Source organism: Anolis carolinensis, chromosome 1 (genome assembly GCF_035594765.1).
Source record: "Anolis carolinensis isolate JA03-04 chromosome 1, rAnoCar3.1.pri, whole genome shotgun sequence".
Classification (NCBI taxonomy): Eukaryota; Metazoa; Chordata; class Lepidosauria; order Squamata; family Dactyloidae; genus Anolis; species Anolis carolinensis.
This window is the reverse complement of record NC_085841.1, coordinates 101673481-101687634: the sequence shown is the minus strand read 5'-3', so window position 1 is coordinate 101687634 and position 14154 is coordinate 101673481. Positions and strand designations below refer to the sequence as shown.

The 14154-nt window shown below is 37.2% G+C and overlaps 1 protein-coding gene across 1 annotated transcript in view; it reads right to left on the bottom strand.

The window, feature by feature from the left end:
• The window catches only part of sec63 (SEC63 homolog, protein translocation regulator), a 45326-nt gene that overhangs the window by 19301 nt on the left and 11871 nt on the right, over positions 1 to 14154 (bottom strand). The window contains exons 2-9 of the mRNA XM_003215613.4: positions 10867 to 10966; positions 9659 to 9773; positions 8029 to 8141; positions 6719 to 6780; positions 5067 to 5125; positions 3606 to 3656; positions 1138 to 1246; positions 51 to 145 (exon numbers count right to left, since the gene is read on the bottom strand). Coding sequence (XP_003215661.1) covers positions 51 to 145; positions 1138 to 1246; positions 3606 to 3656; positions 5067 to 5125; positions 6719 to 6780; positions 8029 to 8141; positions 9659 to 9773; positions 10867 to 10966 — 704 coding nt within the window. The remainder of the gene's footprint in view (positions 1 to 50; positions 146 to 1137; positions 1247 to 3605; positions 3657 to 5066; positions 5126 to 6718; positions 6781 to 8028; positions 8142 to 9658; positions 9774 to 10866; positions 10967 to 14154) is intronic.

Here is a 14154-nt window from a genome sequence, read left to right as displayed (position 1 = left end):
CCATTTGGATGTCAGCACCTAGACTAAGACATCCTTCAGCAAAAACAAACCTGTGGTATTTGAATGTTGTCTACAGGTCTACTTGTTGCATCTTTATTATATTGTGGGTCAAATTCAGAAGCTCCTGCTAAAACCATTATAAGCCCTGTAAAGAAAAGACAAAACAAAACATAAACACAACATGAATTCAACAAACACAACAAAATCAAGCACAAAAAACTATCTCAAATTGTTCCTAAAATGTTTGGTTCCCAATAAACCAAAAAGTTTAAACTTGACTACCCCTTCCAACTAATCATCATAGAATAAATCATTTCACATTTCCTGGGTGTTTCCTGAACAGTCAGCCACTTTGAAAGGTCTGGACACCGCAAGTGTTCTCAAACAGAATGTGGTGGCCCATATCATTCCCATTTTATTTTAAAATGCACCTAGGTTAGCATTTTTGCTATGCTGGGTGGGAATGAGGAGGATAGATGGTTGGTATGTTTTCCAACTTAAAAAATTACCAGAAATTTATCCAGGCTTTGGGGGCAGGGGGGGGAAGCCCTATAAGTCCAAAACACACCAGGAGGTTGAAAATACAATAAAATTGCTTCCATTCTCGCAGCATGGATAATCAAAGCACAAACCCTGGGCTACTGTGGTCCATAGATTCCACTTCTGTGATCTTTCCTCCACCAGTGTCCCAAATACTCCCAAAACTCCCCCACAATTTTCAAAAAATCCATCTGTGGGAGGCCTCAAAACCAGACCAGTCTCCAAAACATATAATCACTCCCAGCCCTATACAGAAAGCTCTCCCAGAACCTCCAAATGTTGAGAATGACAATGGTTGTCATCTGGTGACAATATCATCTAGGGATTCCAAATTGGGAAAAGATGCTCTAATGGAGACAGGCAGCACAGCAAAGAAGTCTGGTATATAAAAAGCTTAGAAGCCTGTTAAAAATCGTAATTGACATGGTAGTGACACACATGACAGAATGTCCCCCTTCAGGGGTGAGAAGGGCGGGATATAAATGCTTATAATAAATAATAAATAAATGTCACATTTCTAGCACTATCAAAACAAGGAATTGAGCACAGAAATTAACAATACATCTTTTTATGCGTGACTGGTGTTTTCATACTTACTTTTCATATCCATATTTCTAGTTTTATAAACAAAATAGGTATAAATTTGGGTTGTGCGGATTAGAATCTGATCTCCACTGTAACGTATTGATCGATACCACCAGGAACCCTAAAATATTTAAAGAGAAACAAAACTGACCATTATTTTCACACCAACATAGACAAAATAAACCTAAGAAATATCCTTTTTGGTTAGGTCAAGGTAAAGGGTTTCCCCTGACATTAAGTCTAGTTGTGTTCAACTCTGGGGGTTGGTGCTCATCTCCATTTCTAAGCCGAAGTCGGAATTGTCCATAGACGTCTCCAAGGTTATGTGGCCGACATGACTGCATGGAGCACCATTACCTTCCCACCAGAGTGGTACCTACTGATCTACTCACATTTGCATGTTTTCAAACTGCTAGGTTGACAGAAACTGGGGCTAACAGCAGGAACTCACTCCGCTCCCCAGATTCGAACCGCTGACCTTTTGGTCAGCAAGTTCAGCAGCTCAGTGATTTAACCCGCTGCGCCACCATGGGCTCTTTTTTGGCTATACTGCACTAAATAAAATATAAATAGAACAAGCAAGGTTAGAGTTTTGAGTGTAAAATTAGGAGATTTGGGTTCCAATCCTCAGCTAGTTTTGAAAACCCATTGGGCAAATCATACACTCTTAGCTGCAGATGAAGAGAATGGCAAACCACGTCAGAATAAATCTTGCCAAGCAGTACCGTATTTAGGACAAACAAGGCCCTGTGCTAGTTAATTTAAGAGGCCCCTGAAGGAGATAGGTCCAGTAGACCTACATTGCCTGTTTTGTGGCACACCCTCATAGACTATCAACTCAATGCCTGGAATTGCTCCGAAACAGAACTCCTTTGAATTTAGAATTGCACCACATAAGCAAAATCCAACAAGACTCTGTGATTAAGCACACCTAAGCACAATGGTAAATCTGGTACTGTTGTCAAGAAAACCTCATGAATGTGCCACCTCAGTTATCACAACCAGAAAGCAACCTAAATGTGCCTTACAATACATGAAGTGTGTTTGCAGCATACAGTATCCATAAATTTGATACGGTCTTGTCAGCACCACTGCTAACTTCAAGGGATCAAAAGATGAACAATTCCTAAGAGAAAACTATGGAAGTGTTAGAAAAATGTTCAGAGCTCTCAACAGATTCTAAAAACTGAAGAGCCAGAGATGTATGATGTACAGTGGGTCTTGGTATCCAATCTGGTTTGATTCCAGGATCCCCTGTGGATACCAAAATCCGTGGATGCTCAAAGTCCCATTATTTGAGTAGTAGTAATAGGAAAGGAGTAATAAAATGGTGCCCCTTAAAATAAAATGGCAAAATCAAAGTTTGTTTTTTGATTTTTTCTTTTTAATATTTTCAGGCCATGGAGGGTTTAATCCATAGATACAGAATCTGTGGATATGGAGGGCTGACTGTACACATAATGTTGCTACCTGGTGAAATGGGCAAAACAGAAAGCAACAGGATTTGTTTAACAAGTTTTAACAGTATATGTAAGAAACCCTGAGATCTTTTTATTACTGGGAAACAGATATTTCAGAATGCCAGATTTCTTCCTTAAAAGACACAATGTTCCTTTCCGGACTACCAAGCAAGCAGGAAGAAACTGTCAATTTCACCCAGCAACCAACTATTTATAAATGAAAGCTCCTAAAGCATATCCTTTTAATTCAGAGTACAAGTCATTTCATAAATACTTTTTAAACAAAGGGTTTTTTTATTGCAATTTCAGTGTGAAAGAAAGGGTATCAGAATGTTTAGACTATTACACAAAGAATGACATTGGACATACAGACATACAGATTCTATGTAACTACACTGAATTCACAAACAAATTAGTTACAATAACTAACGAAGAAAGAAAGGGGAATTACATTTTCACTCAGCACTCATATTAAACATACACATTCATTCGTCCTTGTTCATACATCACAATTTCTCCCGCTGTCTCCTGGAGAAGAACATTTCTTAGGCCAGACAGCTTCCCTGCAATCTGCCAACGCACAGTTCCAAAATTTCTGAAACGCCAAAATACATCCCTTTTACCTAAGAACAATGCCAAGGATCAAATCTCTGCTTTCCATAACAGATCTGATACCCTAAAAATGTTTCATAACACCAAAATAGCACTCCTTTTTCTTCAAACCATACATCATATTTATCCATCACAGGCCCATATGAACACTGATGCATGCTTCTGAACATTCAGATACACTCTACTCAGCCTCCAACCATTCATTCCAGACAACGGAATATAAAACAATCAGAACTGAAGAGATATTTAATGCATGAGTTATAGGGTGAGTCTTTACTAACGCTATAACTCATATATTGTTTAAGCTATGTGCCCAATAAATGATTAAAGCGAGGTGGGGCATGCACTTTTACCATTCCATATTTTGCCAAGATGTACCCTATTACCTTTTTTCAAAACAATACTTACTACAACAACTGGAAGAATAACCATAAATGCTAATCCATAAACCAGCAAAACCTAGAAGGATAAGATAGCAGAAAAAAAATCAGACATTTTGTGACACATTCACAAATAATTATTTAAGATAGGTAAAGCTATCAGAGTTGTGACTTTTACAGCTCTCTTTTAAGATGAAAGTCGCAATCTAACTAAGCAATTAAGGTGTGTTTTAAGAAGAGTGTTTTCATCAAAAACTTGCGCAAACAGGAAGGTCTTTAGCTGCTTTTAAAAAGATGTCAGGGAAGGGGCTGTTTTAACTTCCTTGGGGAGGGAGTTCCAAAGAGCTGGGGTGGCCACCGAGGAGGCCCTTTCTCTCGTTGCCACTAACTGCATTTGCGATGGGGAAAACGAGAGGAGGGCCTCGCTAGAAGATCTTGATGTCTGGGCAGGTTGGTATGAGGAGATGGGGTCAGATAGGTAAGTAGGACCTGAACCGTTTAGGGCTTTAAAGGGCCCGGAAATGAATTGGCAGCCAGTGCAAGTGCTTTAGCAGGGAGGTAGTATGCTCCCTGGGTCCAGCACCTTTAATAACTTAGTCAGCAGAACTGGAGCAGCGGCAGGAAAAATCCATCTTCTCCCTTGCAAAACTTCATGCATCATCAAAGCCTACTCCAGAAATCTGGGAAACACATAGGTTGGGGCAGAGGGGATGGGAAAATTGAAGAAGTGTCTTCTAGTGGCTTCCAGCATGATACTAAATATTTATCATATTTCTATTCAAGTATAATTATTCTACTCTTGAACAACTGTGAAAAATTACCATCTCATTTAAGTAAGATCAACAGAAACTCTGCAACTGCCCCATCACATTATATTACATCCTTCCCAGAACTGCCAACTAACACAAAAAACCTCCAGAACAGAGACACAACTATGAATGGAGCGGGTATATACCTTATATACTTATGTTTAAATTTAGAAATTTTAATCAAAAGATCAACACAAAAAAAAACAGGGTCAACCGACCCACAGGTCAAAGTGAGTACTGTACTTCAATTCTTATCAAAAAAGGAACCACCCCTTTCGTCGAGTAGAGTGGCAAAAGGTAAGAACTTAGTCCATTCCAAAAGAACCTAAAAGAAGCACCAACCCTCCCTACTCTCTCTGCTGTAGTGCTGTGTCTGGCCTTTCTGAATGCCTTGGTGGGGAACAGCAGGGGTGGCTGCCCCTTGAGAAGGCAGTGTTCTTTGTGGAAATGACCTTCAACTTAACCACAGGTCATATCAAAATCTGTAATTTTGGCTACTAAACCTGTCTTCGACTTATACATGAATATATATGGTAAGTGTCTCTACAGGTGGCTACAGAAATGCGATGGTAAATACTCACTAAGTATGCAAGGCTTTTTTACCCCTCCACTTAGAACTGTGGAAACCCTGCTTGCCTTCAGCTTGAAATACCCAATTTGGCAGTGAAGTGTTACCTTACCAAAATAGAATTCTTCTGATCTACAATCCAAGCTGGCAATGCAATACCAAAGCTTGTAGCTGCAAAGAATAAGGAGAAAAGGTTATAAAATACAGTGGAGCAGTTATATAAACTGTATATAGTGTACCCGTTGAATAATATACTTTCCTCATGCTGGAAAAAAGGGAACGAATGTTCTTCAAATAGCTATCTGTGAAATCATACATAGGATTCTATACTTATGAACCAAATATACAGGCATATAGGCATTCTAGAGTTGTGATAATACATCATAACTTTCAAACAACCAGAAATTATCCAGCATCTCCCAATCCCTGTGGGTGCTAACTAACTGAAAGTCTACCGTAATTACTGGCACTTGAAAATATCACCTGTGTGGTGAATACGTGTAAAGACCAGTAGTATACAAAACCTTTTGGATGAGAGAAATTATCTAGATTCCTTTCAATCCAGGACTACAACAAGACTGAACCATTATAGCTCTCTGAAGAAAAGTGTTCACAAAGCAGATACCCTGTCTTAATACCATGCAAAACAGAAATGAATAGGAAGGTGTTTCCCTTATTGATTGATATATATCCCCTCAAAGATTCCAGTATATGAGAGAGAGAGAGAGAGAGAGAGAGAGAGAGAGAGAGAGAGAGAGAGAGAGAGAGAGAGAGAGAGAGGTGTGTCTGTTCAAAGATGGTGGAATAACTACTAGATCTTTATAGAGCTTGTGAATGGTCTTCAAAGTTGGCTCTGAAGAATTCCCTATGTAGCCACTGAAGTTAGGAAAGAGAAACTACATGAATTTATTTGTGCTTCAGTTAATGCTCATATAATTCATTATTATGTAATATATGCTAGAATACTATTTGGACAATCTTGTTTTATATGAAGTATTATTAACTCAGAAGAACAATTGTCCCATATAAAGTTGGAACAGAGTGGAGGAGCATACTTTGAGAAACAAGCCTCAAGACAACAAATAAACCATGATGAAGATGATTGGAAGTGCATAATCTCCACCACCCCCTTTTTCTTCTTCTTTCTCTCTTCTCTCCATCCTATTCCCAAGCCCTTTTTCCTACTCCATATCTAATTTTCTTTCTTTTTCTTCTCTTTTTATCATTTCTGGAAAATTTCTATTCTAATAAAAACAATTTTTAAAAAAGAAGTTAACCAGGCATGGGACCCCGTGCAATGCATAGAACAGAAATCTAAACTTTGTCTAAAAAATGTTGGGCATTATCACTGTTTTTCAATGTAAACCAGAGGCTTTAAAACTTTGGGCCTCTAGATGTTTTGGACTTCAACTTTCCAAAGCCCAAGCTAAAAACAGGAATTCTGGAATGCGGTGTCAAAAACACCTGGATAACCAAACATCAACAATACTCTGAACTAGACCTGCGCAACCTGTGGCACTGCAGGTGTTTTGGACTTCAGTTCTTAGAATTCCTGTCCACTGGACAAGTTAGCTAGGCCTTCTGGGAGTTGGAGGACCAAACATCTAGAGGGCCTCCAACTCCCACCTGGAGGAGGTGGTAAAAACAAATGAGTTAACTGTAAACCTGCAAGAAACAGAATGTGCAACAAAACAACAAAAGGCTCAACACGGGGGGAAAGTTGAGACACTCATTAATTTAAAATAGAATAATCTGCGGGATTACCTTGTGGCCCATCAGGATTGCCAAATTCTTCCCAGTTTTTTCGAGATTCATCATCAGTTAAACTAACAAAAAAATGGGAGAGTATGTTAAAAAGTATTTCACTATTTCTTTGATTGGTTAAATGTTTTTTTTCTTCTTCGTGCAGATTGTTTGCGTCTAAGGAGTGCTTTTAATACTGTGGAGGCCCAGCAACAGTGCTAAAAGGACTTATAAATTCAAAATGAAGATGCAGAAGGAATATTGTAATTACTGTACTTTGGAAAATGGTCTCTAGTGGCCTATGAATGCAGCCAAATCAGTTAGAAGGGTGTTATGCAATAATTAGCTGGATTCAGTATTTTTCTAGAGTGGACAAAAGGTGTCCCCAAGTCAGAGGGAGGCTATCATGTGGAGAATTTCTACCTGCAGAATGGAGCACACCATTTTAGCCAGTTCCCCCTTCCACCTGCAGTCCACATTGCCCGCTCCTACTCTGTCAAGTCAACTTGATTTATATCCCATCCCATCTCCCGTAGGGAATCAGGGCAGCTTGCAACATAAATACAAATACATAATAAATTAAATGCAGATAATTAAAACGACAATTTATCTTAACTAAACATGAAACAAATCAAAGATAGACTCCCACAAAGATAGCAAAACAAAAAAAAATCACATTTCATTTGAATTGCCTTATTGTGTTACAACTGCAATGGGGACATGCGGCTATCTTAATTTTTTGGAATACAATTCCCGCAGTCCTAGCTAATATAATCATAAACCCCTTCCTTTTGATAGAATATGCATGTTTAAAGCTACCCCAGCAGACACTTATACATAACTGGTAATAAGCCTCTGACATTCAGGGGTCTACTTTGCTAAGAACATTTAGTATTCAGCCCATTTGTTCCTTCCTGTAAGCATGACAGTTAAATATACCGGCTACTGTTTTGTTTAGTATTATCAAAACCATAAGTCCTTGCTTGCTGCTCCCTCAAAAAACCAGAATTAACAACCAGGTTTTATTGTGGGTTTATAAATCCTGGTTTATCGAGGAAACAATCAAACAGCTCAACCAACACAAACTAGGTATGTGTAATTTCACTTGGTCTAACAATAAGCATTTAATCTGTCTATTAGATGTATGTATTACACCAGAATGTTACGATAAAGTATGGAAATAAGATAGGACAATATAGAATTAGTAGAGGTAACATTAGGCAAGAATCACAGCTAACTGGTTCAAAGATTGCAATGAGGGTGTTAATTTCTTTGTGTACTAGTTTACATCAACTGCCCTTCTGAGGAAGAAAAGGGGTTATGAAACTTACGCTGCATGAGCCTTTGCAATCCTCATAAACATAACTTCATCTCCTCCTTTATCGGGATGGTATTTCAGTGATAGTAAACGGTATTGTCTTTTAATTTCTGCCACACTTGCTCCCTTTAAAGAAAGGGTTTCATATTAATCATACCATGTACATTAAGGCTCTAATCCAAGATACTACTTACCTAGAGTTATTCCTACTGCTTTCAGTGTTCTAAGTACATATGCATGAAACTGGATTGTGAATCCTATCATACTCAAGAGAACGAGCACCATAATTGAAGGCATACTGTAACAATATACGCAGTCACGTGTTGAAATGCCACAACTGAGGGTTAAAAAACTAAACATATGGTAAATTAAAAACCTCTTGCCACCACTAAAATTCAAGTCAAAGAGAGCCAACTGAACCCATATAAGAAAAACGTTCTGTAATCTGGGCGATGCTAGCAAGAACAATTTACACATTCTCAACAAGCCCACCTCTGGTGGCTAAACCCATAAGGGGCTTCAGATATCTAACACAGCAAACAAGTATGTTCATGCAAAAATACTCATTTAGGGCTTTATAGGTTATAACCAGTCATGATTTGTCTACATAATTCAATCAGAATTGGAAATGAAAAAGAGCTCCAGAAAAATAATTCTAGAAATTGTTATATTTGAAGCCATCTGAAATGTCCAAATGTTGTATCAACCACATTCCAAACTCTGCCTAAATACCCTAAAAGTTCCAGATCTCATCTGATCTTGGAAACTAATCAGGGTGAGCACTAGTCTTTCATAAATATCTACCTTTAAAAAGAAAATATTCTATAAACACTTTTTATATTGTTTTCAAAAATAGCTTTGAGAAAAATTGGGTGCAGGGTTCTCTGAGTTTTTTCCAGGCCATCAGATCTATCTCTAGGGGAAAAAAATTAGCCAGAAGATGGAAATGCTTAATGTACATCAAAACTATGAAATTTTACATTAAGTAGTTCATGCCAGATTTCAAATGAGAAATACTGCATAATAATAAACTTTTAACGTATCAATGTACGACATTTAGAAGCTATTTATCATTAAGTGAAATGGATCTAAAGACCTCATCACATTTGCTGCCAGAATCGCCACAAATTGTAGTAAATCTGGCGGTGTCTGGCGGGGGGCAGGGGGAACCCATCACCCCTTGTGCCACATCATCCAACTTACCCCTAACCTCATCTCATGGAGGAAAGTGTCTGCCACAAAACTTCCCCCCATTGTTGCTAATGCAACATGGGAAGCCTCCTGTGTTGCTGCCGTGGCTAGTTCCTCTCCTTCTGTGCCACAGAGCCCCACCAAAAGTAGCTCTATACCGTGGGATGGGAGCTGGCGGGCTCAGTGGGGCAAATGGAGATGAACTGGCATATGCCACCAATTTTGGCCAATGTGACGAGGTTGTCAGTCTCCTCTTCCCTTCAGCCTCACCCCCCCCCCAAAAAAAAATCTGGTCTAGACTATTTGTTGCAAATACAGGTAAACAGGAGGGGACAGGAAAGGTAGGTCCATTCCTATGATATGGAATGGCATCTAATTATTTCATTTACTCCTGAAAGTATCTGTGAATTTATTTCAAATTGAATTAAGAAATAATGAAGGATATTACTTACTGGGTCTAAATTTAGTACTTCATATGGGTTGTATTCTTGATATTCTCTGTCTGTTTTGGAAACTTTGTAGGCAAGAAATAATAAGAGTGCCCATCCAGCAAGCAGAATTGCCTTCCTGAGAAAATGAAAAGTTGTTTTTAAAGGAAGTATTTTTAAAATTTTAAAATTCTGAATGAAAGAGGCTTTCTATTAAATTATATGCTGTATTTTATTACAATAATGTTAAAGGAATCCTTAAAACATTTACACAAGATCAGCATTGTCTATTGAACAAGATGATGAATTGTCCCCAAAATGTTGAGAATATATTGTTTTAAATTCTACTTATTAACACAGGCCACTAAAAAAGATTGCTAATGACTTCACCACAAACAAATTTCATGATGCAACTATTACAATAATCACAATAATAATAATGATACTGAAACAGTTCAAAAGGACACAGTGAAGAGATTTGCACGACCTTTCTAAAAACAATGAAAAGAAGAGATGGCAACTCAAAGTATATTCCATGTGACAAAAAGCACTCTTTTGCCTGTCCATCAAGCAGACTTCCATCAGTGATCATTCTTTTAAGATAGTTTCTCCTAATGATCTTATCTACTTTAACTCTTTATCTCTATTCCCTGACTTTTTGCAGAACCTTGAAAACAATGTGAACTTCTCAATACTCACCTTCATAGTAAAGATTATTATTAAATTAAACCAATTGTTTCCAGGCTTCCTCTTATAAGAAAGCTGTCTCCATTCTCACGTATGTTAGAGCACTTCTGTTCTATGGTCTTCTGTTCATCTTCATCATTAGGTCTAATGGGCCTCAACAAATAACATATCCACCAATTACTTCTGGAAAAAGCTTATTCTTAAAGGACTCCCACAAAGCTTTTAACTGCAGAATCTTCATAGAATTTCTATAACTATTGGGTTTAAAGTGACTGTGAATGTAATTGTTTAAAGATTTATGGATCCTAAAACTTTTCGCTTTTCACCTAGAATTCTTTCATTATCCAGTGCTCAGTCCTTTATCATCTTCTTCAGCTTTCCATATATGGCCCCCAAAGACCATTCAAGTCTACTAAAGCCTATTCCTGTAATATTAATAACTGACTAGCCTAATACTAGAAATTTCATTTGTATTTTAATTTAAAATTAATTATTTCTTATGACAAAAATGTGAATCTATATCTTACGACATGAAATATACTTACTTTATAGTAGGAATTATATTCTGCTGGGGTTTTAACAACCGTAATCGATACCATAGGCATCTTCCATATACTTTTCTTAAATTTTTCAAGCGAATTTGCTCTGGTCAGGGAATAAGAGAAAGGAAAAAGATGTTGAGTAGCAACAGAACAACCTGAGAACTTTGCGTTTCTTGAATTTGCTGAAGCCTTAAAGAAAAAAACTGTAATTTCTATTATGAAAATAAAGATTTTAGCTCTTCCACTGTATCATTCAAGTATCTGTCAGCAATAGCAGGTTTCTGAAAAAGACAGCACAGCTGGTATCTGCACTATATGGTAAAATACTTCTACTGGAAAAATCCAAAGACATTATTTTATTTCTCAAAAAGAGACCTATGTTCACTACTCAACCTCTTACCTTATGTTAAATATATATATAAAAATATATAAATTAAGGCAAATATGCAATTTTTAAATGAAATGTCAGTGTTACTAAAAAATTGCAGCTAAAACTCAATGAAGGGCACATATTATGCTAAACTATACCCTCCATGTTGCACACCAATTTTATTTATACCCTGCTTTTCTCTAGAATGGGAGTCAAAGCAGCTTACATCATAAAGAAGTTACAAGGCTAGAAACCACAGGCTTCTAGAGGCTGCTGGCTTGAAACTTGCAACATTCCTCAGCTTTTGTTGTACAGGCAATCTCCAAGTTACAAACATGATAGATTCTGTAGGTATGTTCTTAAGTTGAATGTGTATGTAAGTGGGAACAGGTACATTTTTAAGTATAACTCCAGCCAAAAATGTTTTTTTTTTGAAGCTGTGCATAGCACAGGGGTTAGCACCCTGTGGTATCTGTTTTGCTATCTGTGCCTCTGTTCAGAAGATTTCACCCCAATTTTCTGGATTTTGAAAATTTTGGCTTGTTGTGAAACAAGGATTGGTGAGAAAGTTTCAACTGATACACCTTTCACCCCATGATAACTCTTTCAGGAGTGAATTTCCCTTCTTTGGGGTAGATTTCTCTAACTTCCTGTTGTCTTGCCCCCATTCCGAACAAGGAGTCATTTCTAAGTCAGATGTTTGTAACTTGGGGGTTGCCTGTATATAATTGACTCTAGGATTGGAGTTTACTAGGAGTTTACTGAACTCTGCCTTGCTTGAGTTTATTATTAGGATGTTCCCCCATGATTTTGCATATGGCTCACATCTAGCTCTATTTAAAGAAATTTAGTGAGATACCCTACCAGTGACCCATCAGTGGATTCTCATGTCACATAGTCTATTATTAAAGTCCAACAAATCAAGAGGGTTGCATGATTCCTATCCTTGTACTTGGTCAAGGATTCTTCCAGAAATCCAAACAATCTTCCAAACAGTGTGCCATTGAGACATAGCCCTAATATCTGTAGTTGTCCAAACTGATTTTTTTAACAGATTTTATTCTGCGTATCCATTAACACATACCCTGTTTCCCCTAAAATAAGACATCCCCAAAAAATAAGACCTAGTAGAGGTTTTGTTGAATTGCTAAATATAAGGCCTCCCCCGAAAGTAAGACCTAGCAAAGGTTTTGTTTGGAAGCATGCCCCCCAAACAGAACACCAGAGCATGCAGGATTGGTAAATGTACATACCATAGATTGTTGTACATGGAAATAATGGTAGTAGCAAGAAATTCTTGATAAGATTCACAGTTTGTCTGGTTTGGTTATGTTGGATTGTGATGACACTACTGTACAGTATAAAATAAATGTTCATTTTTTTGTCCAACAATAAATGTGAATTCTTCTTCATGGAAAAATAAGACATCCCCTGAAAATAAGACCTAAAACATCTTTGGGAGTAAAAAAAATATAAGACACTGTCCTATTTTCGGGGAAACACGGTACATTTATCATAAATGTTGCTTGTAGATAATATTGCTCTCCCAGATTCTCTCTTTGTGATCATGTGCTCAGGGTTTTTTTGCCACATACACATGAAAATCTTAGATTTGTTATTAGGGCAGATTAGAGGAACCTCCATTCTAACAACATGCTTCATTTCATATGCCTGTATCTACTAAATTTCAGAATTGAATATTTTCAGAATCAATACTTAACAGTAGATATTCTCTAAGGAACTGTAACACAAGATTACTACCAATTTTAAGAAGCAACGTTGTGGAACCAAACCGAACTACAGTAAAAGGGTTTCTTTCTCGTTTGTTGACGAAGATGGTGCGTCACTAGTTAAGTTGTTGATAACTGTTTGTCCTCTCTCTTGCATACAACATGTTAAGTTGCAGTCAACAATTAAAACAAATTAAAGAAATAATAGATATGCCCATCCAAGAAGCAGGCTTTAGTACTTTAAAGTATTGTTTCAAATTCCTGTACAGTGTTCCCTCACTTATCGCAGGGGTTACATTCCAGGACCACCCGCAATAAGTGAATATCCGCAAAGTAGGGACGCTATATTTATTTTAATATTTATACATTATTTTAGTAGTTATACGCTATTTTATGTCTTTATCAACCAATCGTGTGTTGATAAATTGCCTCCTTCTCCTCCCGTTGCTGCTTGGGCTCCTTTTCTCTCCCTTCAGCTTCTTCTTCCTCCCTTCCTTAGGCTGTAAATTGCAATTTTTATGATTTATAATATTCTTTTAGAGTTTATTGAAAAACCGCAAAACAGTAAATCCGCGAACAGAGAACCACAAAGTAGTGAGGGAACACTGTAATGCTGAACTACCAATATCATTTTCACAATGTCTCATAATTACATAGAAGATAAGCACAACACGGCCTTCTCAATTCTGAGAGCTGTTTCTACTGAATGGCCATAGCAGTTAATGGAATCAGTTCTTTTTTATATAAAGCAGCACAAAGATAAAAATTATAGAATGCAATTTGAGATATAAAACATTCACAGGTGAGAACAAAATTGCCATTAATCCATACCCAACAGAGATTTGCTAAATAATTTAATCAAGATAGTTGAAACCAATTCCAATTCCATAGTGCCACAAAAATGGCTTAGGGATCACTAAAATCCCAGACTTTTGGTATCTTCTATATATTGTGAGAGCTACTTAGAAATCCAGACAAGAAACAGAATATAGAGGAAAAAAAAGAAATCCAGACCCAGTATCCCTTATTCTGAATGCTTGGGACCAAAAGTATTTTGGATTTCATATTTTGGAATATTTGTATAAACATAATGAGATGTCTTGAAGATAAGACCCAAGACTAAACATGAAACTTATTTGTGTTTCATATACATATTATACATATGATCTGAAGGTAATTTCACAGACAACA